General features: G+C 58.4%; 2 protein-coding genes across 4 annotated transcripts in view; both read left to right on the top strand.

The window, feature by feature from the left end:
* The first annotated feature begins 367 nt into the window (after window positions 1-367).
* Window positions 368-8635, top strand: PARP10 (poly(ADP-ribose) polymerase family member 10). Its single transcript, XM_066265465.1, has 11 exons — window positions 368-498; window positions 609-790; window positions 874-1128; window positions 1202-1441; window positions 1527-2110; window positions 2216-2437; window positions 2553-2634; window positions 2837-3460; window positions 3567-3700; window positions 7562-7736; window positions 7821-8635. Exons 2-11 carry the CDS (start codon window positions 616-618, stop codon window positions 8165-8167), a joined length of 2838 nt encoding a protein of 945 aa, XP_066121562.1. The 5' UTR covers window positions 368-498; window positions 609-615; the 3' UTR covers window positions 8168-8635.
* Window positions 8636-8790: 155 nt separating this feature from the next.
* Window positions 8791-27977, top strand: part of PLEC (plectin) — a 61143-nt gene continuing 41956 nt past the window's right edge. The window contains exons 1-2 of one of the 3 annotated variants that reach the window (XM_066265464.1): window positions 8791-8921; window positions 10187-10385. In XM_066265464.1, the coding sequence (XP_066121561.1) occupies window positions 10193-10385 (193 nt within the window). In that variant the 5' untranslated portion in view covers window positions 8791-8921; window positions 10187-10192. Of the gene's footprint in view, window positions 8922-10186; window positions 10386-12101; window positions 12275-27977 lie in introns of those variants that run through there. The other 2 variants (XM_066265453.1, XM_066265457.1) reach the window with 2 other exon arrangements.

Raw genomic sequence — 27977 nt, forward strand, 5'->3', positions numbered from 1 at the left:
GAGCGGAGAGCCAGCCTGCGCCAGGGGCGGGCCTGGGGATGCCCGCGGCTCCTGCTGCGGGGGAGGAGCACTCCGAGGCCCGAGGTCCCCGAGCGGAGGGCAGTGGCTGGAGCCCCCTGGCGGATGTAGGAGGGAGGGTGGTTGACCATTTTTAGGTTCCCAGAAAGAGGCCAGTGAGAGGGGAAGAGGACCTCTCCTAACCTGCCAGTCACGGGACTGGGGTGGACGGTGTGACTGGCGGCCGGACGGAGTGGGGAAGTCATGCCTAGCCAGCACCTCCTGGTCTCTGGGGGGCTTTCTGTGGGCTGAGGGGGTGGGGTGGGTGGACGGTTCTGCAGGGGGCCTGCCAGGCAGCCGCCCCCGCCCAGTGCCACAGGCCCCTCCCTCTCCTCTCAGATGGTTTCAGTTTTGTTTTGGGCCCCAGGCCTTCCGCCTACCGAGCCGGCTTAGGACTCCTGGCGGAGGGTGTGGGCTGGGGCAGCCCGGGCAGCAGGCAGTGTAAGTTTGTGCTGTGGGCCGCCCGTGATGAAGGCAGGGGAGGGGTGGGGGTGGGGCTGGGAGGGGTGAGGCTGGGAAGTGTCCCCTCTACCCACTGGCCCCTGCCCCAGGGTTGTGATGGCGGAGGCAGAGGAGGTGGGGGCAGCCGTGGAGCTCCGTGGGCTGCCCCTCAGCGTCCCCGATGAGCTGCTCACGCTCTACTTTGAGAACCACCGACGCTCCGGTGGGGGACCCGTGCTGAGCTGGCAGAGACTTGGCTGTGGGGGCGTCCTCACTTTTCAGGAACCCGCAGGTGAGGGGGCTGACAGGAAGGGCATCCTGGGCACTGCAGGCCACCGGCCCTGACGCCCCACCCCGCCCCACGCGTGCCCACAGACGCCGCCAGGGTCTTGGCCCAGAAGGAACACGTGCTGCAAGGTGTGCGGCTCAGCCTGAGGCCAGCTCCCCCGCCCGCACCTGCACGCCTGCTGCTCCAAGGGCTGCCCCCTGGCATTGCCCCCCGACGCCTGGAGCAGCACGTCCAGGCCCTGCTGTGTGCCATAGGACACACGGAGCAGCCCTGCCGTGTGCTGGACAGTCCCCGACCAGACCGGGCCCTGGTCCGCTTGCCCAAGCCCCTCTCTGAGGCAGGTGAGAGACGGGAGAGGGGGCAGGCATGACCGTTAGGGTAGATGCCCTGAGCCAACCTGGACCTTCCCCGCAGAAATCTGCACATTGGAGGAGCAGGCCCGGGCCCTGGGCCTGGAGGGGGCCGTGGTCACCCTGGCACGGGTGCCCCAGGCCCGAGAGGTGCGTGTGGTGGTGGGGGGCACCTCCCCCGTGGACCCTCTGCTGCTGGAGCTGTACTTGGAGAATGAGCGTCGCAGTGGCGGGGGCCCCCTGGAGGGCCTGCGCCACCTGCCAGGGCACCTGGGCATCGTGGTCTCCTTCCCACGGTGGCAGGGTGAGTGGGGCTGGACAGACCCGAGTCACCTCTCTCCCAGCCCTCGGACCACTGACCGGCCTTCTGTCCCCTTCCTTCCCTCCAGTGGCGGAACGGGTGCTGCAGCAGGACCACCAGCTTCAGGGCTTGCAGTTGAGCCTGGTCCCCCACTACGATGTCCTGGAGCCCGAGGGCCCGGCCGGGGACCACGGTGGAGAAGATCACTCAACCGCGTTGGGGCCTGGGGCCACTGAGCACGCTCTCCTAGAGGCCGAAGGGCCAGCGGAGCCACCGGAGAGGGGAGGGTCTGTGACCTTGGGTGTGAAGGAGATGCCAGGCCAACCAGAAGATTCTCTAAGGACAGGTCCCACGGGGTCTCTGGAACAGGCTGGGCTCATCCACTTGGGGCCCGTGGGGGCTTCAGGACAGGAAGGGCTGGAGGACTTGGGACCCGAGGGGTCTTCAGGCCCGGTGAGCTCCATCGAGATCGCCATGGGGTCTCTGGAGCAGGTGGGGTCAGAGAGCCTGGGGCCTGTGGGGTCACCAGCACAGGGCGGACTGGTGGAGATGGTGTTGTCGACAGAGCCGGGAGCCATCCGCTTCCTTCAGCTCTACCACGAGGACCTTCTGGCCGGCCTGGGAGATGTGGCCCTCTTCCCGCTGGAGGGATCGGACACAACCGGCTTTCGGGTACATGACCTTGAGGGTTCCTAACCTCTGGCTCCTCTCCCCCTGGGGGCTCTGGGTACCTTTCTTGTGCCCTAAAACTGTAAACTGCCCCCCATGGTCCTGAAGCTCTGCGGAGCCCCGGCCCCGTGCCAGGCAGCCGAGGAATTTCTGCAAAGTCTGCTGGGCAGCGTTAGCTGCCACACGCTGAGCCTGAAGCAGCCGGGCAGCGCCAGCTTCCTGCTGGGCCCAGAGGGGCAGCACCTTCTTCAGGAGCTGGAGGCCCAGTTCCAGTGTGTCTTTGGGACAGAACATTTGACCAGGGACACTCTGGACACAGGCCCTGCAGAGGTCAGTGTTGGAGCCCACCCCTCTCTCACAGCTCAGCCGGATGCCTCCTCCACCCCGGCTCAGAGGCCTGGGACAGGTGGTGGGCCACAGGGACCCTCATGTTCTCTCCCAACAGGGGGACCCCATTGAGGCCCTCCAGTCCCATGCTCTCTGGCCCTCGGACAGCACCGGCAGTGACCAGGACAACCTGAGCCTTGGTGAGGCTCCCCTAGAACAACCCAGCGATCCTGTGACCCTTTCCTGACCTCACCCTCTGCCCTGCTCTGCACTCCCAACCCTCTTATGACTCTCTGCCCCTTCATCCCTCCATCTTCACCCATCTGCTGACTCATCCTATCTCTCAGCCCCTCCACCCTGGCTGGGCTTGAACTCTCACCCTGTGCCTCTCCCTGTCCCCAGAGGAGGTCCGAGAGCTGCTGGCCACCCTGGAGGACCTGGAAGGAGAGGACTGGTTGCCCCTGGAGCTGGGGGAGGAGGAGACTGAAGAGCAGCCAGAGGAAGAGCCCGCACCCAGGGCTGGGGAGGAGCCCACAGCCCCTAGCACTGGGGTGCCCGGGCGGCTGGAGGAGGAGGCTGCACTGCAGCTGGCTCTCCACCGGTCACTGGAGCCGCAAGGCCAGGTGGCTGAGCAGGAGGAGGCTGCTGCACTGCAGCAAGCACTGGCCCTGTCTCTGTTGGAGCCAACCCAGCTGGAGGCAGAAGAAGAGCTCCTGGGCAGGGGGACGGGCGGCCAGGCCCAGCTGGTGGTCCATGCGGACTTTGAGCAGGATATGGACGAACTGGACCGGGCACTAGGGGCCGCCTTGGAGGCACACCTCCAGGAGGAGACAGTGCGGCTTCAGGGTCACAAGCTGCCCGCAGAGCTACGTGCCCGGCTGGAGCGGTGCCACGGTGTCAGTGTTGCCCTTCATAGTGACCGCGTCGTCCTCCGTGGCTTTGGGGTCCAGCCCACCCGCGCTGCCCGCCACTTAGTGGCCCTGCTGGCCGGCCCCCGGGATCCAAGTTTGGCTTCGAGCCCCACCCGTGAGTCTGCACCTGGGATCAGGGTAGGTTGGGTGGGTGGGCCAGCTCTCGAGGACCCACCCATGCCCCAGGCATGGCCCAGACCCCCTTTCTTCTCCTGTGTCAGTACCACTGCAGAGGCTGGAGGGGCCCCCAGGCAAGCTGGAATGCCTGACCGAGAACAGCCAAGAGTTCCAGGGCGTGGTGCAAGACTTCTATGATACCCTGGACACCGCCCACAGTTGGATCCGTATTGTCCGGGTGAGTCCAGATTTCCTCTTTGCTGGCCTTGTGGCCTCCTGAGCTCACGGCTCCCTTTTCGCCTTGTAGAGCCTGCGGACTGTCACGCTTGCCTGTCAGGGTCAGCTGGCCAGGAGCTGCCCAGCATGAGGCAGGCTGGAAGCTTTCTGGGGCGAGGGGAGCAGCGGGATCTCCAGCCTGCTCCTTGCCCAGAGGGCATTCATCAAGTCTGCGTAGAGGAGACGAGAGCATAGAGGTTGGGACGGGAGGGTGGGGGTGGGTCCCAGGACCTAACAGGCTTGAGCAGGTGTCCCTGTGGCTACCAATGACCCTCTCGTGTTTTTATTCCCTCATTTGGAACACGGGGTGGTGCTGCCATCTTGTGGCTATTGTGAGGATGACTCATTTCACCATGAGGTGCCTGTGCTGTTCTTGGGGGCTCTTCTGTCCCCCCCCACCTGTCGGCTTGAGCAAGAGCAGGGCTGGCGGTGGCGCCACAGCCTTCTCCTGTAGTTTCACTTGCTGCACGTGGCAACTCTGAGCATGGGTGTGCCTCACAAAGGGCTGGGGCCAACTCGTGGGCGCCAGAGTGAAACCCTGGGCTGCAGGGAGAAGAGACCCAAGAGGGACTGGGGGGGGGAGTGCTTGAGGGCAGCGAGGTCCAGGACATTGGCATGGCCAGGAGGAAGGACTGAGCTGAGGAGGAGGCTGTGCCAGGCGGGTCAACTGGCAGTAAGTTGAAGGCAGGGCTGAAACCGAAGCCGGGCTGAGGGACAAAGGAGGACTGGGAGGTGAGGACAGGAACCAGTCTGAAGAATGAGCTGGTTATGGAAGGAAGGAAAAGGATGAAGCGCAGCCTGAGCAGACAGTGGGCTGAGTGCTCATGGTGAACAGCAAGGTGGGAGCTGGGCCCATTCATTGTGCCTGCAGTGCCAGGCAGGTGCTCGTGACTCTTTTTTTTTTTTTTTTGTATTTTTTGAAGTGAGAAGCGGGGAGGCAGTCAGACAGACTCCTGCATGCGCCCGACTGGGATCCACCCGGCATGCCCACCAGGGGGCGATGCTCTGCCCACCAGGGAGCGATGCTCCACTGCAACCAGAGCCATTCTAATGCCTGAGGCAGAGGCCGTGGAGCCGCCCTCTGTGCCCGGGCCAACTTTGCTCCAATGGAGCCTTGGCTGCAGGAGGGGAAGAGAGAGACAGAGAAGAAGGAGAGGGGGAGGGATGGAGAAGCAGATGGGCGCTTCTCCTGTGTGCCCTGACCAGGAATTGAACCTGGCACTTCCACATGCCGGGCTGACGCTTTACCACTGAGCCAACTGGCCAGGGCCTTGACTCTTGATGCACAAAGTTGGGGTGGGCCCAGCAGCCTCAGCCACCTGAAGCTGGTCAGAAAGATAGGTCTGGCCTTCCTCAGGCCTGGCCCAATCAGCTGCCACTGTCAGCCACCACGCACCACCACTCCTTTCCCAGAGATGACCACTCAGCTTTGAACCCAGTACTCTCCCTCCACTCCGGATCTATCACCTGTTCTTTCTGTGCTTTGAGGGAGGAGGAACACACGACAGTTGCATTCCTGGCTGGTTTTGTCAATTATGTGCACTTGAGTCTTCCGGGAAGCACCCGTGTGATTCTAGAGGGTACACTTGAGTCTCCCCTCCAAACACACACACACACACACACACACACACGCTTAACTTTGAGCACTATTTCTCACCTTCCTGGGTGGAAAGTGAGGGGGATAGCTTCCCCTGCCCCTCTCTCTCCTCTCCATCTTTCATCTCACGGTGTGGTCTGACACATTACCTTTATTCTGTTGTCAAGGTTGACAAATGATCTTTGTCTTCTATTCTGTAACCGTCATAAAGCTCCATCCTTGGGCTGTCGGTGGGTATGATGATGATGAAAAAATATTTACCACGGAACCACAGAGTACATGGGGAAATGAAATCCTCCTGATTAAAACTGGGTTTCCTGAAGGTGGATGTTCTAGGGTTCCAGGATTAATGGCTCTTAGTTTTTCTCCTCTCCATTTTGTCCTGTGCTGTGCGTGGTTGCCGGCTTGCGCCCCTGGTCGCCCTCTTGCATGTATCTTCTTTTTTTTTTCGGGTTCAGTAGAAATATCTCTGAGTAGGTAGTAACCATCTTGGGCTTTTAAATTTTGTTTACCTTTTACTACTAGAGGTAATTTACATTTGATATTAGCCTCAACTATATTTTTCAAACAAAAGTTACCTGTGTTTATTTAAGACATTTCTTGCTAACTTAAATGAGCACAACTGGTTCTTGTCTATCTTCATGCGTCCTGAGTTCTCACCATGAACAGTTTGGCTGGATACAGAGTTTAGGATCAAAATCTTGTCTTCTTCCAGCCCTTGGAAAGACGTCACTTTTTTTTCTTGTCCCTAAAAATTGTACTCAGAAAGTTAAAAATGAAAAATCGCTGTGTCCTTTTGGCTCCCAGCAGTGGCAGTGAGAGGCCCAGGGTGAGAATGGGAGACCTTTTCCCATTTGTATGTGGACATCGGTGTGTGTGGACATCCCGTAGTCCTTTGTTTCGAGTGTGGACGTTTTCCGGCAGGTGGGTGTCAGGGATGGGTCCTTACTCGTCCTCCTTGTCACTTCATGGGTCCTTTCACCTGAAGACGCCACATTCAGCTTAGGGAAACTGCCTGCCATCAGTACTTGCTCCTGTCACCGTCTGTCTTCCTCCTGCGGAGTTCCTGTCGTGGGGACCTTAGCCCCCCTTCCTGGCCACTCCTCTAAAGTTTCCCTCTCTTTTCTCTTAGCTCTGCTCTCTGTGAGTCGCTCCTCAACTCCCATCTCCGTGATGGTATTTGGCCTACCTGCTAGATTTGGTTCAGCGATTTAATTCTTTTAAAAAGTTTATTTTATTTTATTTTTTTTATTTTTTGTATTTTTCTGAAGCTGGAAACGGGGAGAGACAGTCAGACAGACTCCCGCATGCGCCTGACCGGGATCCACCCGGCACGCCCACCAGGGGCGATGCTCTGCCCACCAGGGGGCGATGCTCTGCCCCTCCGGGGCGTCGCTCTGCCGCGACCAGAGCCACTCTAGCGCCTGGGGCAGAGGCCAAGGAGCCATCCCCAGCGCCCGGGCCATCTTTTGCTCCAATGGAGCCTTGGCTGCGGGAGGGGAAGAGAGAGACAGAGAGGAAGGAGGGGGGGCGGGGGTGGAGAAGCAAATGGGCGCTTCTCCTATGTGCCCTGGCCGGGAATCGAACCCGGGTCCCCCGCACGCCAGGCCGACGCTCTACCGCTGAGCCAACTGGCCGGGAAAAAAAATTTTTTTTTTTTAAATGTCACTTTATCCATTAATGGTTCACCCGTTCCAGGCTTAATGTAAGAACGCGCCGATTTTCAGGCTATTTCTTTTTTCACAGTAGCTAGTCTTGTTTTATGGACACGATCTTTGGCATTCCTCCTGCGGAGACTAGTTAGAATTCCTTGAAAGGCTCTGTGTGGGTTCCTGAAGCTCGTGCACTGGGCTGACTGTGGGTCTGGTCACTTGACCTTCCTGGGCAATGAGAGGTCCAGGGGTATCTCTTGGTGTTGGGAGTGAAATCCTGCCGGCAGGGTGGCCACCCTGGTTCAACTTTTCTCTGCAGAGGCCTGACTGTCTGTACTGAGATGGGTGAGTGTTTGGGGTTCGCCCACCTGTGGGCCTCCCAGGAACCCCTCCAGTGCCACTCGGGGCCACATCGGCCTAATATCTACGGCGGGACAGAGCACGTTTGGAGCTGTGTGGTCTTCCCACGGGTCCTCCCAACAACACAGGGCTCTTGATTTCCGAGGTCAGCTCTTTCTCCTTGGTCAGAGGTAAGGAGGGTTCTCTGAATGTAGTGCTGTCGCCCGTCGGGCAGGTGGAACGCGTGCAGCACCCGCTTCTGCAGCAGCAGTACGAGCTGCACCGGGCGCGTATGGAGCAGCGCTGTGAACAGCGCCCGGTCGAGCACGTCCTGTACCACGGCACGTCGGCGCCCGCCGTCCCAGACATCTGCGCGTATGGCTTCAATCGCAGCTTCTGCGGCCGCAACGGTGAGGAGGCCAGGGTCGGGCGTGGGCACGGGCTCTGACGCCCCCCTGGGCGACCCTGACCCCCAGCCTTCATCCCGCCCGCAGGCACGCTCTACGGGCAGGGCGTCTACTTCGCCAAGCGCGCCTCCCTGTCGGTGCAAGACCGCTACTCACCCCCCAACGCCCAGGGACACAAGGCGGTGTTCGTGGCTCGGGTGCTGACCGGAGACTACGGGCAGGGCCGCCGCGAGCTGCGGGCGCCCCCGCTGCGGGCCCCGGGACACGCGCTCCTGCGTTACGACAGCGCTGTGGACTGCCTCCGCCAGCCCAACATCTTCGTCATCTTCCACGACACCCAGGCACTGCCCACCCACCTCATCACGTGCCAGCACCTCCCCCGTGCGCCCGCGGAGGACCCCTCTGGGTTCTCGGGCCACTCCCCGACCACCTAACGCCACCCGAGAGGTCCCTCTCGGCCCTGTCCGGCCGCGCGCTCCCCGGCTTCAGGTCCGCAGCCGTCTTACAGATCCCCGGGCTGCCGTGCTGCCTCTCGGGGACGCCCCTGCCTCCTGTGGCGGGGACTGAGGACACCACAGGCTGTGCGAGCTGCAGGGCTGCGGTCGGGGCCCCGCAGAGGCGGGCTTAGCCACCAGGGGTCAGCCAAGCCCCGGAGGAGGGTGGGTGGCCCGACGCCACCCGCCGAGGCCGGACCTTGCCCCGAAGCGCGGCTCTGTCGTTTGAATAAACGTGAAACCAGGCCGAGGGACCTCCTGGAGCGCCGGGTCCGAACTCTGTTGAAAGGCGGGAGGAACCTTGGCGTGGCTTGCTCGGGGCAGAGCCCGAGGCTCCTTTGCGGGGAGGGGCGGCCTTGGGCAGCGGCGGGAGGACCGACTCAGCGTGCACCCCGAGCGACCCCACGTCGCCTTAGTGTCACGCACGCTCTGCCAACAACGTCTCCTTGCCGACTGGCCCGCCCTTTATGCGCCGGGAGGTGGCGGCGCCTGGCGACAGGGGCGTGTGCGGTGGGGGCGCGGCCCCAGGCGGAACCGCGCTCGCGCTCCGGCTCCCGGATCGCACGCGCGGCGCTGGGTTTGGCTGGAGCCTGGGCGGGGCTCCGGGCTCGCTCCGCCCGCGCCGCCTCCGCCGCCCTACCCGGTCCTAGCAGTCTGACTGCGGCGGCCGAGCCTAGCCGAGCTGAGCCACCAGGCACGTATGACCGGGACCGGGATGGAGATGCGCGCAGCGTGGCGGGACCTGCGGGGTGGGGTGGGGGCTCTCCGGCGCAGGCGTCCCGGAACTCAGGACTGCGTCGCGGCCCCTTCTCCCTTGGGGAGGACACCAGCTCTGCGCTCCGGAGACTGCGGAACTGGTCGGGCGGTGCCCGGGGTGTGGGCAGGAAAGATTGTTGGGGAAGCTCGGGCTGACCGCGGGTTGCCAGGCGAGGGCTGGAGCAGAGAATGCTGGCGGCGGCGGGGCCTGAGGGAGGCGGGGCGCAGTGGCCCCCCAGGTCAGTGCCCTCCAGCCCTTGAGCCCGAGGCACAGAGCCCACATTGTGCCCCCACGCCACCCCACCCCCGCCAAGACAGAGCCCCATTCACCTCCCTCACGGCAGTGCTCTTCGGGATGGGGAGCTGAGGCGTGTGCACGCGTGGGTGTGCATGTGCTCTGGCAGCGCCCCGTGGGTGCAGGTGTGCGAGCACTCAGGGTGGGCTGCTGGAGCGGCGGCCCCGTCTCCCTTCCGGCCTTGCCGCAGCCGAGCTCCGCGGCCCACGCCGCTGCGGCTCCAGCTATTTATAGGCATTCACTGCGGAGACCGAGGTGGGACCGTGCGGGGTTGGGTGTGGAGTGGGGCCGTGGGGAATCCTAGAGGCTCGGACAGCTTGGAGGTAGAGCGCCACTGTCCAGGGGATGGGGTCAGGGTTCTGCCGGTGGTCAGTGTTTCCTGATGGCCTGGCTTTCCTGCTGACCGGAGAGAGGAGGAGAGGAGACAGGCCCAGGTTTGGGGTGGTGGGGGTGGAGGCCAGTGTCTGAGTGATGAAGTGGATGGAGAGTGAGGTCAGTGTCCAAGGAAGGGCAATCACTCCCTCCACTCCCGTTGGTCAGGGCAGAGAGTGAAGTGTAGGGTCAGTGTCCTCTGATCGGGTGAGCCCATGGGTGACAGCGTAGAGGGGTCAGTGTTTGGGTGACTAAGAGAAGGGAGTGGCAGCAGTGGGAGAAATCAATACCCTAGTTATACACTGGAGGGAGTGGTCACTGTTGGTGTCTGAGGGATGAACTAGAGGGGGTGAGGCCGGCCGTGGAGAGGGGCGAGGGTTGTCCATGCCTGCGTGGAGAGTGTGGGAGGACTTGGGAGTGGTTTGTCGGCATCCAGGTGGTAGGTGGACGGGTTGCCTAGGTTAAGAAGGTGGCGGGCGGGCCAGTGGCCAGCACCGCCCCCAGGATGTGACCACCTCCCCTCGCTCCTTTTCCAGGAGGCCATGTCAGGCGAGGACCATGAGGTGCGGGCGGTGGCTGAGGATGGCTCCAACGGAAGCAGCAGCTCGCCCAGTCCAGGGGACACATTGCCCTGGAACCTGGGGAAGACGCAGAGAAGCCGGCGGAGTGGAGGCAGCTCTGGGGGCAACGGCAGTGTCCTGGACCCTGCCGAGCGGGCAGTCATCCGGATTGCAGGTAACCGGAGGACCCCGTCCTTCCATTTGTCGGCGCTGGCCAGTTGACTGTGCTCTCTGGGCAGGTGGAGGACGCGGGAGGAAAGGTGAGAGATCTGTGGGTCAGAGAGGGCCTCTCCTGTCCTGGGTTATTGCAGACCACAAAGCGCCATCTGCTGGCCGCACTCGGTCGGCTGCTGCTGCCGCCTGAGGCCTGAAGTTGAACTTGCTGTGGTGGCTGGTGCCCATCACTGGCTTTCATGACTGAGTCCAGTGCCCAAATGCCATGATGATTCTTTCTTGGGCTCCGGAGCCTGAGCTGCCTTTCAGGCCCCCACTGGTCTTGGCTGCCAACATGGGGGGGGCGCATGGTGGAAGCACATAGGAGCAGCACAGGAGGGGCCACCTGGTTGGTGAGAGCCGCCGCCTCCTCCCAGAGCCAGAGTCCTGCTTTGCTCTCCATTCTGGGGAGGATGAGAGAGGGCCAAGAGAGAGAGGCCTCCGACAGTGTCGAGCTGGCAGCTGGACAGCAAGTGGGCCCTCCCTGTGGGAGTGGGTGACCTAGGGAGGTGAGGGAGGAGCCCACGAGGGTCTCTGCACCCAGGCTGCGGAGCCCTGACCCCAACCGCCACTCGGACTGAGATGATGAGGAGGTGTCTGTAGAGCTGGGCCAGCCCTTGAGGAGGCCAGGAAGGTGGCCCGAGGCATGTGGGGAGAGGCCTGACGGCCAGCTGCGGAGCGAGGATGGTGTTGTGGGCAGGGAGGGACTCTGGGGGTGGACACAGAGGAGCAGGACAGCAGAATTGGGGAAGGCTTGCCCAAGCCTGGCCCCACCCCCAGGTACTGGTGTGGATGGGGCCCCAAGACCTGACAGTCTTTTGCACATATCACAGATGGACTTTAAAAGAGCCCCCCCCCCCCAAAGCGAATCAGGAATGTCCTTGGTACCTTGCTTTCCTCAGCCACATCCCTGCGCTGGCTGGCCGTGGGCTCTGAGCCACCCTGCAGCCATCAGGGGTCAGGGAGGGCAGGGCCTCTGAGCACTGCCTGCTGACTTTCTTAGTATTGACTCCTAGAAGAGTGGTTTCTGGTCCCAGGTAACCAGCATTTAAAGGTAGAGAGGAATAGGCCAGGGGCGGTCCAGAAGGGAGGACCTTGATCCATGCTGCCCGAAGGGTCTCTGTCCATTTGTCAGGTGGTACACAGATTTGTACCAAGGATTTTATTGCTTCTGAAAATTTCCGATTTCAGTCCTTTCATAGTACATAAGTTTTATTTTTCTGTTTTCAAGGACCTTTTTATGTGGCCGGTACCACCACTAGCTCCAGTGTTGCAAGGAAAAGTTCTAAGTCGAGGCAGAGGGAGAGGGGGTGGAGGGAGGGGCGCGCCCCGCGGCGGCCAGGTGAAGTCGCCGGATCTGGCAGGGTCACCGGAGAGGTCGAGGCTGGCGAGGAAGGAGGACTCTGTTCTGGGACTGGGAGCCAGATTTGGAGAATTCGGGCTGTCGGCGGGCCGCGACCCGGTCGGGAGCGCACAGTGGTGTGCGCGCGCTGGCACAGCGCCGTGGAGCCAGGACTCGGAGCCCGTGGAGCCCGCTGCAGCCGAGCTAACGCGCGTGGGGAGACGTCCGGACGCGGCCGCAGCTTCCCCAGAGTCTGGCCGGTCCCTGGCCTCGCCCCGCCCCGCCCGTGGGGCATCCTGGGTGCGGGGCGGGGCGGGGGCGGCCCCTTTAAGTGGCGCTGGCGGCCGCAGGATCAGAGTGGCCGCTGGAGGGCTGGAGGCTCCCTCCCCGCCGCAGCACCCGGCCGCGTCCCGCGCCCGCTGGCATGGCCGCCCTGCTGCCGCCCGGCCCGCCACCCGACGAGCAGGACTTCATCCAGGCCTACGAGGAGGTGCGGGAGAGGTACAAAGGTAGGGCGCCGCCGGCGGGGCCAGGTCCTCCAGCCTGACAGTTTGGCCTCTGACACCTCATCCGCGCTGGCTGTCCCCATCGCGGCCCAGACACAGCCCTGTCCCCCAACCGCCTTGCTCGACCCCGCGGCCCCCCAGCGCCCAGGGAAGAGGCCGGCACGCTCAGCACAGCCCCCATGGTCATGCCCTTAATAGGGCATCTCGCGGTGCGCGCGGGTAAGGTGGGGTGGGCCGCGCAGCAGCGGCAGCAGGGGCTCCTCCCGGCCAGTGTCCAGTGTCCCGAGTCCATGCTCAGCAGACACGTGGGTCAAGGCTAAGCTGATGCCTGCCCCTCAGCTGGGTGCCTCCCACATGGGGCGGGGGCGGCTGCCACCGCCTGGCAGTGGGTCGCATAGTTGTGGCCTCTCCTCACCTCCCAAACCGGCCAGTGCCTGGGCTGCTGCCTTGCCTTGCCTTGGCAGGGACCCCCGTCACACCCCTTCTCTGTCCCCTGAATGGCAGTTGTGGGCTGGGGAAGTCTGGGCAGCCCCTTCTTCCTCTTTAGAGGAAATCGCTCTGTGGCTTTTGGCGGACCCTCCTCTCAGGCTCCACGCCCCTTGGGGCCTCTCTGGGCCTGCCCAAACTCACTGCCCTCAGCTGCCTGCAGCCCAACACTGGAGTCCTCAGGCTCTGAGTAGCCAGGGGCACAGCCCTGGCTCCCGGGCCCTCCAGAGGCTTAGGGGCCTGGGAGTGAGCTGCTGGAGAGGGTCGACGTGGGGTCCCTGGACAGAGCCGACCAGAGCAGTTTCCAGCTCCACACGGCTGGTTTTGCTGGCTCTGCCCCCAAGGGCAGCTCAGGGAGAGCAGTCCTGCTGGGGCTTTGCCTGGAACCAACAGAACCGCGCTCTCTACCCGCTGACCTCGCTGAAGCAGGGGGAGGTTCCCCTGGGCCCAGGGCTCGTCTCTGCTCATCCTGCTCCTTTGCAAATAGCTTTCTCCGGGTCCTGAGCGCCTGGGGTGAATGTGCTGTGGGTTTCTCCTTGTTAGCACTGTGGCCAGCTGTTGGCCTCTGTGGCCAGTTCCCCCTGGGCCAGGTAGAAACAATCCTGTGACAATCAGTGGGCTCTGAGTCTGACCACTGCACCCCCGGGGAGGGAGGGAAGGTACATCTGGACAAGTGCAGGGCAGAGAAGCAGTCATGCACCTGGGCCACAGCTCTTCTGACAAACCCTAGGACAGAGCTGTGTGTGAACTGGCCACTCAGTTTCAAGTGGGGACACTTGACAGCATGCGCATGCTTCGTTCCTGGTCTGGTCAGGTTGCAGGTTGTGTGTGGCTCCAGAGCCTGTCCTGGCCTGAGCACCTCCCAGGCCTCGTGCCGGATGGGTTTCTGGAGTTTGCCCTCCCTAGCCCAGCTTCCCTGGTCACCAGAGTTGGTGCTGGACACAAGTTGAGCTGCCCTGGCCCATGTCCACCTTCTGGGCTTGGTGGGTGACTCTTGCCATTGTCCTCCTGCCTTCAGTGGACTTGCCAGAATCATGGTGGATGGAGTTCCCCATGTAGCCCTGGCCTGAGGCTCCCTGAGAGTTGCCAAGCAGAAGAGCAGGTATTGGGGACTCCCTGAGCAGCCAGTCGTAGGAAGAGTTTCTGGGGTATGCCAGGTACTCCCCGGGATTTCCTGGCTTGAGCCAAGGGAATGGTGAGGGGCTGGGCTGGTGCCTGAGGTTGTGCTGGGGCCATGGCCAACCCCCAGGGGTGCCCTGGAGGAGGCTAGAGGTGGTTAGACTATGGGCTGCGTGGCTGACTGTTGTGAGCCCCGTGGACCTACTAGAGGCCTAAAACCCTTGTGCGCCCTGTCCCTGAAGGTACCGGGCTGACCCAGGGAGGGAGGAAGGACAGGCCTGGCCCCTGATATCAACCAGTGAGTGACTGCTTGGGGCTGGGGGGGTGTCTGTAGAAGCGCCCCTTTCCTGGGCTGGTTCTGCCCTCAGGGTTCCCTGCCCAACCCTCTACACCCATTCTTGGTTCTCCAATGTGCCCAAGAAGGGCTCTGGCTTCTGCCTCCTGGCCTCATCACCCCCATTAGCAGTCACCCCCCTCCCAGCCCCATCCTCTCTGCTCTTACTCACCAGACTCAACTTCTGGTCTTCCCCTCCAAAATCCAGCCTCCTAGCCTCTCACCTCAGTGACCTCCTCCCCCAACACCCCCCCCCCCAACACTTTAGGCCCTACCCTGGACACGTCATCATCCCTGGCTCTCTCCCTGGAAATCCCCCGTTGTCCCTGGTCACTGATCCTCCCAGAACATTCTTGGCTTCTTGCTGGCTAGAGCCCCTTGCAGATTCCCGTGGGGCTGAGGCCACCAGGGAATGTGGCCCAGCTGCAAGGAGTGTCCCGACTCCCACGTCTCCAGAGCCTGGCCTTCTACACTGGGGGAGCCTAGAGAGGCCTGGGGGCAGGTGTGTGAGGGCAGGGAAGAGCCCGAGGTGGGCCAGTGAATTTGGGAAGGGGGTCTGTCTGGTGAAGGGGGAGCCTCCAAACCCCCTCAGGTGCCGCTGTGTGCACAAGGCCAGAGGCCTGTCCATGGGGTCAGGGCGTGAGGTGCAGGACAGGCGGAGGGTGGGGGTGGGGCTAGCTAGCCAGGAGGGCCTGGACAGCAGGAGGGAGACTTCCAGGTTGTCCCCTCAGGGCTGGGAACGGTCACAGCAGCCAGTCAGTGCGGATCAGGTCGGAGGCGAGGGCTGCAGAAGGCAAGGCTGGAACAAGGCCAGAAGGTCAGAAGCCTGTCACTGTGCCTGCTGGGCATGCGTGACTTTCTTTAAAACTCAGCTGGAGGGGCTCCCCCACCTCCCTGGCAGGCCCCGGGCCATTGTGCCTGGCACCCTCCTTGTATGTCCCACCCTCTCTCCCATCCTGGACTCTGAGCTTGGTTATCTGTGTCCCTGGCACCAGCCCCAGGCCCTCAGCCAGCGTTTGCAGGGTGCTTGCACGAATGAGTAGGTGATGGCATGGGCCATCATCTTTGGTGGCCAGAGCTCAGCTGGCAGCAGCAGAGGCCGGCAGGTAACTGGGGCTCTTTAGAGAGGGCTTTTGGTCTGTGTTTATAGTCAGAGGGAAAGCATGCTCAAAAAAACAAAGAAGGCCCTGGCCGGTTGGCTCAGTGGTAGAGCGTAGGCCTGGTGTGCAGAAGTCCCGGGTTCGATTCCTGGCCAGGGCACACAGGAGAAGCGCCCATTTGCTTCTCCACCCCTCCCCCTCTCCTTCCTCTCTGTCTCTCTCTTCCCCTCCCGCAGCCGAGGCTCCATTGGAGCAAAGATGGCCCCGGGCGCTGGGGATGGCTCCTCAGCCTCTGCCCCAGGCACTAGAGTGGCTCTGGTTGCAACAGAGCGAGGCCCCGGAGGGGCAGAGCATCGCCCCCTGGTGGGCAGAGCTTCGTTCCCTGGTGGGCGTACGGGGTGGATCCCGGTCGGGCGCATGCGGGAATCTGTCTGACTGTCTCTCCCTGTTTCCAGCTTCAGAAAAATACAAAAAAACAAAACAAAAAAAACAACAACAAAAAAACCCAAAGAACTAAGCATGATGGAAGTGTATAAAGAAAGAGTTTCAGTCACAGCTCTGGCCCCCATTCTCCCTGGGTGGGGTGACTGCAGTGATGTGTGTGTGTGTGTGTGTGAGAGAGAGAGAGAGATTGAGAGAGAGAGAGAGATGGGAGTCAGGGGGAGAGAGGAACCAGTGGTTTTTAGCATGTTTAGACTTGCGAAACCATCACTGCCATCAATTCAAGAACGTTGACATCACTTGACCTGCAATAAGTGATCTACTTCAGTCCCTATGGATTTACCTACACTGGACACACCAGATAGAGGTGTTCCTCGCTTCACTGTGCTTCGCAGACAGTGGGTTTTTTTGTTTTTTTACAAATCGAAGGTTTAGCAACCCAGCCATCCAACAACTTGGTCAGTGCCATTTTTCCAGCAGATCAGATGATGGTTAGCGTTTTTCAGCAATAACAAAACGGAGGCATGTCTTTTTTTTTTTTTTTTTTTTTTTTTTAGGTGTACTGCTATCGTATACTTAATGTAGACTACACTTGATGGACATTTGGGTGGTTTCCACCTTGGGGCTGTTCTGAACCGTGCTGCGGTGAGCATTGTGTGGGAGTGTCTGTGTGGACGTCTGTCTTCATCTCTCTCGGGTAAACACCAAGGAGTGGAATTGCTGGGTCATGTGGTCATTCTATCTTTAACTGCCTGGAGAACTGCCAGGTTGTTTTTCAAGCACCGCACCGTCCTGCATTCCCAGGAGCCCTCACCCACACTTAACCATTATCTGCCTTTTTGATTGTGGACATCCAATCTAGTGGGTGCGAAGTGGACTCTTGTGTTGGTTCCCATTAGTCTTTCCTGATGCCTGACCTCTCCAGCGCCTTCTCCTGTGCTTATTGACCATGGTGTGTCTTCTTCTGAGAAATATTTATCCAGATCGTTTGTCTATTTTTTTTTTTTTTGTATTTTTCTGAAGTTGGAAACAGGAGGCAGTCAGACAGACTCCTGTATGTGCCTGACCAGGATCCACCCGGCACACCCACCAGGGGGCGATGCTCTGCCCATCTGGGGCGTTGCTCTGTTGCAACCAGAGCCACTCTAGCCCCTGAGGCAGAGCCACAGAGCCATCCTCAGCACCCGGGCCAACTTTGCTCCAATGGAGCCTTGGCTGTGGGAGGGGAAGAGAGAGACAGAGAGGAAGGAGAGGGGGAGGGGTGGAGAAGCAGACGGGCGCCTCTCCTGTGTGCCCTGGCCGGGAATCGAACCCGGGACTCCTGCACGCCAGGCCGACGCTCTACCACTGAGCCAACCGGCTGGGGGCCACCCTTTGTCCATTTTTAAATCTTTTCATGATTGGGTTGCACTTGTTCTTTATGTATTCCTGATCCAAGTGTTTTGCAAAAATTTTCTCCGATTCTGTGAGGTGTCTATTCATTTATTAAAATTTTTTTTCCCTAGCGTGCGGAGGACCTGGGTTCGATTCCCGGCCAGGGCACACAGGAGAAGCGCCCATTTGCTTCTCCACCCCTCTGCCGCGCTTTCCTCTCTGTCTCTCTCTTCCCCTCCCGCAGCCAAGGCTCCATTGGAGCAAAGAGAGCCCGGGCGCTGGGGATGGCTCTGTGGCCTCTGCCTCAGGCGCTAGAGTGGCTCTGGTCGCAACATGGCGACGCCCAGGATGGGCAGAGCATCGCCCCCTGGTGGGCAGAGCGTCGCCCCTGGTGGGCGTGCCGGGTGGATCCCGGTCGGGCGCATGCGGGAGTCTGTCTGACTGTCTCTCCCTGTTTCCAGCTTCAGAAAAATGGAAAACAAAAACAAAAACAAAAAAAAAATTTTTTTTTCTTTATTTTTTTATATTCTTTAGCAGCAGCGCGTGGGCTTTGGTCGGTCCGGGGGTTGTTCTCGCCTCTTCTTCACACTGCTCCATTTATTAAATATTTTATTTATTGATTTTAGAGAGAGAGAGAGAAATGGAGGGAGGAGTGGGAAACATCAACTTCTCGTCTGTGCCTTGACCAGGCAAGCCCAGGGTTTCAAAACAGCAACCTCAGTGTTCCTGGTCAATGCTTTGTCCACTGCCCCACCACAGGTCAGGCTCGTCACTTTCTTGATGGTGTCCTTTGAAGAACAGAAGTTTTTAATTATGGTGGGCCCAACCTATCTATTTTTTTCTTGCTGCTTGTGCTTTTGGGGTCTTATTGAAGAAATGATGCCTTATTCCAAAGTCATGAAGATTTATTTACGCCTCTGTTTTCATTTCAAGAGTTCTAATAGTTTTAGCTCCTATGTCTAGGTTTGATACATTTCAGATTAATAATGGCATGTGGCCTGAGGCAGGGATTCTAACTTTAGCCTTTGCCTTGGTGAATCCTGATTGGGGCTGGGAGCAGGGGCCAGGGGCCACATGCTGTGAGACAGGATTCAAGGAGGCCGGGGACGGGGACGGGGACGGATGGTGCAAAGCGGGCCATCTGGGTGCCTCGACCTCCCATGGCCTGGGACCAAGGGCAGTGCCCAGCGGCAGGCCCACAGTAGACAGGGAGTGGGGTGCCTGGTGGGGCTGTGGGGTGATGGTAGACTGGGTGGAGGAGAAGTCAAGAAGTGTTCTCTGGTGAGGGAGAAAGGCGGGTGCCCACTTGGGGGACTTGGGACACTTAGCCTGCAGGGCCTGCTCCTCTCTACCCTTCCACTCTTGTGGGGGAGCTTGGGTGATGGTTTATCTGCAAAAGGGTCATTCCGGCTGGTTGGTCAGCTCTCAGCTGGGTCCTGTCCCACTGCCCTGAGGCAAAGGGGGTCTGGGGCCAGGAAGAGGATGGGGGCACCTGCTGTTCATTCTGGTTCCTGGGGTGGGAGCAGACCCAGGCCCAATGCTGCGGGAAAGGAAGGCCCTAGGGACATCTGGTGTAGCTGGTCTGGAGTCTGGGCGGCCTGGGCTGGGTGTGTGGGTCAGGTAGGCTTGGGGTAGCACTGGTGCCTTGGACAAGTGGGGTGGGGGGAGGGCTGGGTGCTGGAAGTTCAGGGCCACAAGCTTGGGGCAGCTGGTAGAATGTGACAAAGTAGTGTCCCCAGCAGGTGCCTCTGAGCATGTGGCTTTTATCATCTTTATTCTGTTTTTTTTTTGTTTGTTTATCAAATAAGTAGGTATGTTGAACTTTTGAAATGTATCTTTATTACCTTTTTTTTTCTCTTAATGAATGGCGATGGGGGAAGCTCATAAAACAGGTACAGGATTAAGTATCAAGAGATACCTTGAGCCTGACCAGGCGGTGGCTCAGTGGATAGAGTGTTGGACTGGGCTGTGGAGGACCCAGGTTTGAGACCCCCAGGTTGCCAGCTTGAGCGCGGGCTCATCTGGTTTGAGCAAAGCTCACCAGCTTGGACCCAAGGTCGCTGGCTCAAGCAAGGGGTTACTCGGTCTGCTGAAGGCCCGCGGTCAAGGCGCATATGTGAAAGCAATCAATGAACAACTAAGGTGCCACAACGAAAAACTAATGATTGATGCTTTTCATCTTTTTCTGTTCCTGTCTGTCCCTATCTATCCCTCTCTCTGTCCCTGTAAAAAAAAAAAAAAGAGAAAAAGAGAGATACCTTGAGCTTCCACGTTATGATCACCACAGGAACTCCCAGTTGTTTGCAGAGTACACTAGCCCCAGAGAACAACCCCTGCACTGGGTACCTGGGGCCAAAACAGATTGCCACAGTCTGCGTGGCCCGAACAACAGAAATTTATGCTGTCACGGTTACGGAGTCCAGAAGTCCACAATCAAGGTGTCAGCAGTGCTGTGCCCCCTTGGAGTCCCCGGGGCAGATTCCGTTTCCGCCTCTCCAGCTTGGTGGTTGTCAGCATTCCTTGGCTCGTGGCTGCATCTCTCCAATCTCTGCATCTGTGGTCACATGGATTCTCCCCTGGGTCTTCCCCTCTGTCTCTTGCCCGTGACCTAAGGACATGTGGCACTGGATTTAACACCCTTCTGAGTCATCCAGCATCTCAGATCATCTCAATCTTCATTACAACTGCCAAGACTCTTTTTCCAAATAAGGGCACATTCAGAGGGTTTAAAAGGTGGACCATTCAACCCACTGCAGCCTATCCTATGGTCCCCTAACATTCATCTCTGTCATGTGCAGAATACACTCACCCTGTCCCAACACCCTCCAGAGTCTCCACTCATTACAGCGTCGACTCTGAATCGCATCAGCTCAAGAGCCCCAAGTCTCATCTGAATTTGTCTGAATTCAGGTGTAAGTGAGGCGAGGGTATGGCCCACCCCCCGGGGAAAATTCCACCCCGTGTGCGGACCCGTGAAGCTAGTGCGCTGTCTTCTCTGTGGCTTCATGTTTCACCCTGCACCCACGGCCCCATCTTCTGGGCCTGAAGCTCGGCCCCTGGAGGGGAGCCCCGGTTTGAAGCAGAGTAGCTCCAGCGCCCCCATTTCCTGCCTGTAGGACCTCAGCATTCCAACAGCTCTCCTTCGTTTCACCCTGCCTCTGTCCTCTTCAGTCCACGCCGCAGGTGCAGCTGTTCGTGCAGCACCTCCACACGCGTGGGCCTCCCATGTAAGACACGGGAGATCCACGCCGTGGGAGAGGAGGAGGCGTCAGTCTCCCCGGTCTTCCCCGGACTGCCTCGCTCTCTGCCCGGGCGGCTGCAAGATGGTTGAGTGGGCCTGTGAGTCAGACCTGTGACGCCTGCAGCTGCAGGTTGTCCTGTCACGCCCTGGGCTCTTTCTGTAGACCAGCAGCACCCTTTCCTAGCCGTGCCTCCGTCTCCGCGGCTGCCTCTTCCGCAGTCTGAACAGGCTGTGACTCCCCCAGGTCAGCGGGCCCTCGTTCCTTTTTTGACTCCACATTTTCTTCCACGGCCTACGTCTTTCCTCCTGCGCTTCGCTGTGGGTGGCCAGTGGACACCCCATCACGCCCCTCCACACTGTGCCGGAAACCTCCAGGGTCACCACTGACGAGCTCTGCTGTCCACCCAGCTCAGCCCCACTGGGGAAGGGTCACCTTTTCTCCCGTGTCCAGTAGTGTGTGCTCCTCAGTTCCTTCGGAGTCCTCACCGCAGGCCACCACTTATATTTCATTTTCTATCAGTAGTCTGTGCCAGGCAATCAAGGCTCCTGACGTCCCTCACAATTCTCCGGCCTCTGTCCCGTGCTCGGGTTCAAACCCATCCCGCCCTTGAGGTATTGGTCACGGTCTCAATCCCCTCCCAGAAACAAAACCTTTATTACTCTCCTGCGTCTGCCACCACAAACAACCGTGCACAGGTGGTTGAAAACAACAGGAATTTATTTCCTCACAGTTCTGGAGGCCAGAAAGTCCAAAACAAAGGTGGTGTTGTTGGAGCTGTACTTCCTCCGAAGGCCCTAGGACCTTCCTGACCTCTTCCGGCTTTTGGTGGCTGTTGGCATGCTTTGGGTAGTGGCCACATCACTTCAATCTCTGTCCCCCTCTTCACATGGCTTCTCTACATGTCTTTCCTATTCTCTCTTTTTTAAAAAAATTTATTTTTTAAAATTTTATGAGAGAGACGGAGATAGTAAGGCAGACTCCTGCATGCCTCTCAACTGGGATCTACCCTGCAACCCCTATCTGGGGCTGATGCTTGAGTACTGAGCTGTTTTTAGTACCTGAGGTTAACGTGCTCAGACCAACCGAGCTATCCTCAGCACCCAGGGCCATGCTCAAACCAATCAAGCTGGCTGCAGGAGGGGAAGAGGGAGAGAAGGGGGAAGGGTAGGGGGAAGGGAAGCAGATGGTCACTTCTCCTCTGTGCCCTGACCAGGAATCAAATCCAGGATGTCCATACGTCAGGCAACACTCTATCTACTGAGCCACTGGCCAGGGCCTAGTGTCTCTTTTGAGGATACTCGTCATTAGATTTAGGGCCCACTAAATAATCCAGGATAATCTCATCTCAAGATCCTTAATTACATTTGCAAAAATGCTATTTCCAAATAAGGTCACAGTCACAGGTACTGGGGATTTAGACATGGACTTATCTTTTTGGAGCCACCATTCAGTCCCTCCCTAAGTTACCCTGCAGTGGTCGGTTGATGTTTTCTGAAACTTCTCCATCTTTTTGTTTTGTGTTTATTGTTTTTCAGAACTATGCACGGTGTTTTGTCACATAATTATTTTTTTGCAAGAGAGAGAGGGAAGAGACAGAAACATCAACCCATAGTTATGTCAGTTTAGTTGTTCATTGATTGCTTCTCATCCATGCCTTGCTTGATCCGGGGGCTCCAGCTGAGCTGGTGACCCCTTGCTCAAGCCAGTGACCTTGGGCTTCAAGCCCATGATCTTTGGGCTTAAGCCCGTGACCATGGGGTCATGTCGATGATCTCACACTCAAGCCAGCAACCCCACACTCAAGTTGGTGAGCTTGGGGCTTCAAACCTGGGACCTCAGTATCCCAGGTCAATGCTCTATCCATTGCACCACCACCAGTCAGGCGATCGTATAATTTAATTTATTTGTAATTTTGTAATTAAATGTGGTAAAATATTTTAGACACATATAACTTTTTTTTTTTGCCTGACCTGTGGTGGCGCAGTGGATAAAGCATCGCCCTGGAAATGCTGAGGTTGCCGGTTCGAAACCCTGGGCTTGCCTGGTCAAGGCACATATGGGAGTTGATGCTTCCAGCTCCTCCTCCCTTCTCTCTCTCTCTCTCTCTCTCTCTCTGTGTCTTTCCTTCTCCTCTCTAAAATGAATAAATAAAAAATTAAAAATAAATAAATAACTTTTTTTTTACTTAATGTTACTACATAGACATCTTTCTATGACATTAATTTACAATATAATATTCCTGCCCTGGCCGGTTGGCTCAGCGGTAGAGCGTCGGCCTAGCGTGCGGAGGACCCGGGTTCGATTCCCGGCCAGGGCACACAGGAGAAGCGCCCATTTGCTTCTCCACCCCTCCGCCGCGCTTTCCTCTCTGTCTCTCTCTTCCCCTCCCGCAGCCAAGGCTCCATTGGAGCAAAGATGGCCCGGGCGCTGGGCATGGCTCTGTGGCCTCTGCCTCAGGCGCTAGAGTGGCTCTGGTCGCAACATGGCGACGCCCAGGATGGGCAGAGCACCGCCCCCTGGTGGGCGTGCCGGGTGGATCCCGGTCGGGCGCATGCGGGAGTCTGTCTGACTGTCTCTCCCTGTTTCCAGCTTCAGAAAAATGAAAAAAAAAAAAAAAATATTCCTTTGCTTTGTAACCCTATCCTACCACTTTTCTACCTGTAGCATTTTCTAACAATGCCACCTCGAGTTGAGAGGTGCTGTGTAAATAGCTTATAAAAGTGATACAGCAGCCTGACCTGTGGTGGCACTGGGCATGGCGTGCTGACATGGAATGCTGAGTTCGCTAGTTTGAAATCCCGGGCTCGCCTGGTCAATGCACATCCGACGAGCAACCAATGAACAACTAAAGTGAAGCAACAAATGGGCTGATACGTCCCCCCCCCCAGCCTTCTCTCTCTGTAAAATCAATTTTAAAAATCTTTAAAAAAAAAAGTGATACAACAGAAACTGACATTAATGTGTAATTAAAGGATTGCTGCTTCCCCTACAAACCAAACCAAAACAATAAATCCCCTGTCGTAGACCATGAAGGTTATTTCTATTTTGTTTTATTTCCTGGTATTAGAAACTGCTGCAGTGAACAGTTTTGTAGCTGGATTGATGTGGGTGTCTATGATTGTTGTTACAAATAGAATTTCTGGGTCAACTGACATACACAACGTGAGCTTTATCTACACCATTTTTCACCTCTCAGATGAGCAGATGTCCTCAAACCTGGATTTCTGGAGGGTAGTGGTGAAGCTTGTGGGAAACAGGCCAGGGAGAGTGTCTATTCAATCTGAAAGCACCTGCTCAAGTGACAGGTGTCCCTGGAAGGAGGGACAGCGTGGCACCTGCGTGGCCGCGGGAGACCTGCGTGTGTGAGGTGCCACGTGGCTCGTGACGGCGTGTGAGAGACTTCGTGTCTTGTGTCAGAGGGGGGAAGACTGAGAGTCATGTTCCTATTTGCTCGATGTTCCATAAAAACATTCTGGAGGATAAACAGAAATCGGGTCACGGTGAGCCCCTGGGGCGTCCGGGCGGGACGGGGACCAGCAGGAGGAGGACTCCGCCCTGCGCCCAGTGCTGCGGTCACGCGGAGGGTCTCTGGCGCGCACAGTATGGAACGTGCATCTCTAAGATGTTGACTGGGTGTTGCAGCTGCTTCTCCCCGCAGTGCCGGAGAGGGCTCAGTCCCCGCACCCGCACTGCTTTCCTTGGGGAGCACCGCTTCTGTGGGGCGGGGCCTTCCTTGGGGAGCACCGGTTCTGTGGGGCGGGGCCTTCGGGACGCCCGCCTGTTTTCTCCGCGGTCTGTCTCTTCCTTTGTGCGTGTTGGGTCTCTGCACTCAGGTTCCGACGGATTCTCATTGATCCCATCCCACAGCGCCTCCTCTCTGGCATTGCTAGCGAAGGCTCTTTTCCTGCTATGTTGTTGCTCGCCCGCCCGTAAGAAATCCTTTGGGTCTTTTTTTCTGTTGGTTCTGATAGGAGGCTGGTGAGGTTTGTTTGGGTGCTGAGAGGAGTGTTGTCGTGTGCTGGTTCCGTGGGGGCGGCCTCATTGGCATTGCCTCCCTCTGCCTGGCATGGCTGGGTCCTCCACACAGGATGAGATGAGGCTGGGCTGTCTGCAGCGGCAGCAGAGTGGGCTCCGAGGGTCCCTAACCCCCATACTGAGGACCCTACAGCCCTATGGCTAAAGAGTTTGCCCCCAACCAGCACTCCTAACCTTGCTGTGTCACAGTCTCGTGTGACCCATGGCGAGGCCCCGGCAGGCCGTGGTGGGTTTCGGAGGTGTGTGTGTCCTCGAGTTAACAGTGTGCTGTCTTTCCTAGTGTACTGACCACATTGTCGTTGTTAAGTGAGAGGCAGGGAAGCAGAGAGACAGACTCCCACATGCGTCCTGACCAGGAGCCACCCGGCAAGCCCCCTACAGGGTGATGCTCTGCCCATCTGGGGTCACTGCTTCATTGCTCGGCAACTGAGCTATTTCTGCGCCTGAGGCGGAGGCCATGGAGCTGTCTTCAGCGCCCGGGCCAACTTTGCTCCAATGGAGCCTTGGCTGCGGGAGGGGAAGAGAGAGACAGAGAGGAAGGAGAGGGGGGTGGAGAAGCAGATGGGCGCTTCTCCTATGTGCCCTGGCCAGGAATCAAACCCAGGACATCCACACGCTGGGCCGATGCTCTACCACTGAGCCAGCCGGCCAGGGCTCTGACCAATTTTACAATCACAAATGCTGATGCATTTTTGTCAGATAAGTCATCAGTATTTTGGAAATCGGCATAAAGGTTTCCTTCCTTTTTTTTTAAAATTTTTTTTTTAAGATTTATTTATTTATTATAGGGGGGGGGGAGGAGCAGGAAGCATCAACTCCCATATGTGCCTTGACCAGGCAAGCCCAGGGTTTTGAACTGGCAACCTCAGTATTTCCAGGTTGACGCTTTATCCACTGCGCCACCACAGGTCAGGCGGTTTCCTTCCTTTTTAAAAAAAGTTCTATTTATTGATTTCAGTGAGAGAGGAAGGGAGAGAGAGACAGACAGATAGGAACATGTAGATGTTCCTGAATGTGCCCCAATCTGGGATCGAACCAGCAACCTTTGTGCTTTGGGATGATGCTCTAGCCAACTGAGCTATCCAGCCAGAGCTGCTGCTGCTGCTTTTTCTTCCTCTTCCTCTTTTTGAAAAGATTTTATTTATTGATTTTAGAGAGAAGACAGAGAGAAAGGCAAGGGGAAGGGGCAGAAAGCATCTATTTGTAGTAGTTGCTTCTCACAAGTGCCTTGACCGTAAGCCCGGGGCTTCAAACGGGCAACCTCAGCACTCCAGGTAGACGCTTCCTCCACTGCACCACCACAGGCCAGGCCAGGCTTTCTTCTTTATTAGTAAAGCAGAGCTATATCGTAGCCTTCCTGAGAAGCATGTCACCCTTGAACTGCAAGAATTTATTCCTTCCATTCCCCGTGGCGATTCCTGTGAGTCCAGGTCTGGGGTCCTGGGATGAGACAGCTGCCCCTGTGGCCCAGACAAGTGTCTGGATTAGAGACACGGTCCTTCCTGGGAAAGGTCAACAGAGGGGGTTGGACCCGACAGGAGGCCTGTCTGCTGGCTGGAGGTGGGGTCCACCTGCTGCAGGGAGCAAGGTGACACCGTGTCGGGGAGCAGCAGGTGTGTGCCATGACCTGGTCTGTGTGCGGAAGGTCTCTGGCTGCTGTGTGCAGGATGCGTGCAGGATGCAGGGGTGGGTGATGATGTCACCACCGGGACACCCTTCTGGAGTGTGCCCTGGAGGTGAGAAGCATGGTTGCCAGGCCGAGGGAGGTAGTGAGGACAGGCTTGAGAAAATACGGGAGCAGAAGGATGGGAGCTGGGGGTGGAGACCGAGGACCCCAAGGTCGCAGGCAGACACCTGGTAGTGGTGCTATTGCAGAACTGGGCTGCACGGAGGGGGCTGGATGGTCACCTCCGTGTCTCCCAGGCCTCTGCCGGGATCCCCTTGGCTGGCACCGCAACCGGTGGCGTGGTGGCCCTGGACTTGATGGCCACAGGCTTCTGGAAGCCACCCAGGGTGGCTGGTCTGGTCCAGGTCATGCTGTCATCACCCAGGGCAGGTGGCCTCCCTCCGTGGAGGAAGGTTTCCCTCCTGCAGCCCAGCTGCGTCCCCAGAGGTTGAGGCTGACACTGAGCTGCAGCTGTGGGCAGAGATGCCCGGGACCCCCACTGCTAGGGAGCTGCACATCAGAGGGGAGAGGTGTCTGCTGGCAGGGACTGCAGCTGTCCCATGTCACCCTTCTCAGGATCACTTGAATTACCTGTCCACCAACCACTAGCGAACCCCAGCAGGGCAAGCTGCCGTGGGAGAGGGTTCAAGCTGGGCGGAACAGCCAGGTGAGGGCAGGCAGGGCCATCCGCGTGGTCGGCAGGGGTGTGTGGAGGCAGGGCAGGACCTAGCCTGTCAGGGTCTCATGGGACTTGTGAGGAGGGGGTGCTTTGTCCCAGACAGAGGCTGGGAAGGAGGGCCTGGCTGGGTGGTGTTTGGTCTTGGCTTGGGTTTCAGGGACGCTGAGGGTGTGAGTTGCCTCCTCATATGTGCAGAAAGCTTCCAGAGGGTTTGAGGTGTGAGTCCAAAGTGTGAGCCCCTGGCCCAGGTGAGCCGATAGGGTCCTACAGCTGGGGCTCTAGTGGGGAGCTGTGCAGGGCCAGACCACCTGTCTTCTTGAGGACCCCACAATGAGATCTGGGGAGAGGCCCGTAAAAGCTGAGGCCAGTAGGGAGGGCCAGAGCCTTCTCCTCACCAGAGCTGGATGACCGGCTGCCTCTTCTCCCCACTGCCTGCATCTCCTGTCACCAGGCCCTTGTCCACGGCCGTGGGGGGGTCCTCCCTGGCCTGGTGCCGCCTCCACCCACAGCTTTGTCCCAGCCCCGTCCTCCTCCATGCTCCAGTTGTCTCCACATTCTTCCCCGTCTGCCAGGCTGCTCTTCCCTTGCCTCTGGGCCTCTCTGCACGCATGGTCCCTCTTTCTCTGCTGGTTAGCGGCAGTCTGTCTTTCTGTCCCCACGTGGCTGCCCCTTCCTCCGGGAAACCTGATCTGGGAAGGAACTGAAGAACAGGCCCCACGTGTCCCATGGAGCCTTTCTGGGGGCCGCGTGGCCGTGCCCCACTTTTCCAGCTTAAGCACACGGCTGCTGTTTGGGGCAGATCGGTCACCGTCTCCAGGCCAAGGGGGTCTCCTCATTGGATCTTCCAGCTGCCACCACTTCTTTAAAGGCCTCCTGGTCACTCACAGGTGGGCAGCCTGACTTGAGGTGGGGACATTTAAAGATCTGGGACATTCCTTCTCTGAATAGCTGTCCTCATGGTTTGGAGAAGTTAGGAAAAAAACCACGTTAAGTGCGCATGATCCTCGTGTTACCCCATCTCCCGCTTCCCGTGCCTGATCCTCATGCGTTACCCCGTCTCCTGCTTCCTGCCTTCATTTTTCACTGGCTTGAAATGGCACAGTCTTATAAAATTTGATGGCATGCAGTTTTAAAATAGAATTAGCACTCATCTTTTGGGTGAGTTTTCCATAGTTTTTTAGATCTGTTCATTTAAGAATCTGTCCGTTTCATTTGAGATTGAAAAAGGAA

The sequence above is a fragment of the Saccopteryx bilineata genome, chromosome 3 (assembly GCF_036850765.1).
Source record: "Saccopteryx bilineata isolate mSacBil1 chromosome 3, mSacBil1_pri_phased_curated, whole genome shotgun sequence".
Taxonomy (NCBI): Eukaryota; Metazoa; Chordata; class Mammalia; order Chiroptera; family Emballonuridae; genus Saccopteryx; species Saccopteryx bilineata.

What these genes read in the sequence shown, in the direction of transcription:
- PARP10 (XM_066265465.1), top strand. Translation starts at nt 616, where the DNA reads ATGGCGGAGGCAGAGGAGGTGGGGGCAGCCGTGGAGCTCCGTGGGCTG. An exon ending in CCAGGACAACCTGAGCCTTG is followed by an intron (nt 2,635 to 2,836) that starts GTGAGGCTCCCC and finishes CCCTGTCCCCAG; the next exon opens with AGGAGGTCCGAGAGCTGCTG. An exon ending in GTTGGATCCGTATTGTCCGG is followed by an intron (nt 3,701 to 7,561) that starts GTGAGTCCAGAT and finishes CCCGTCGGGCAG; the next exon opens with GTGGAACGCGTGCAGCACCC.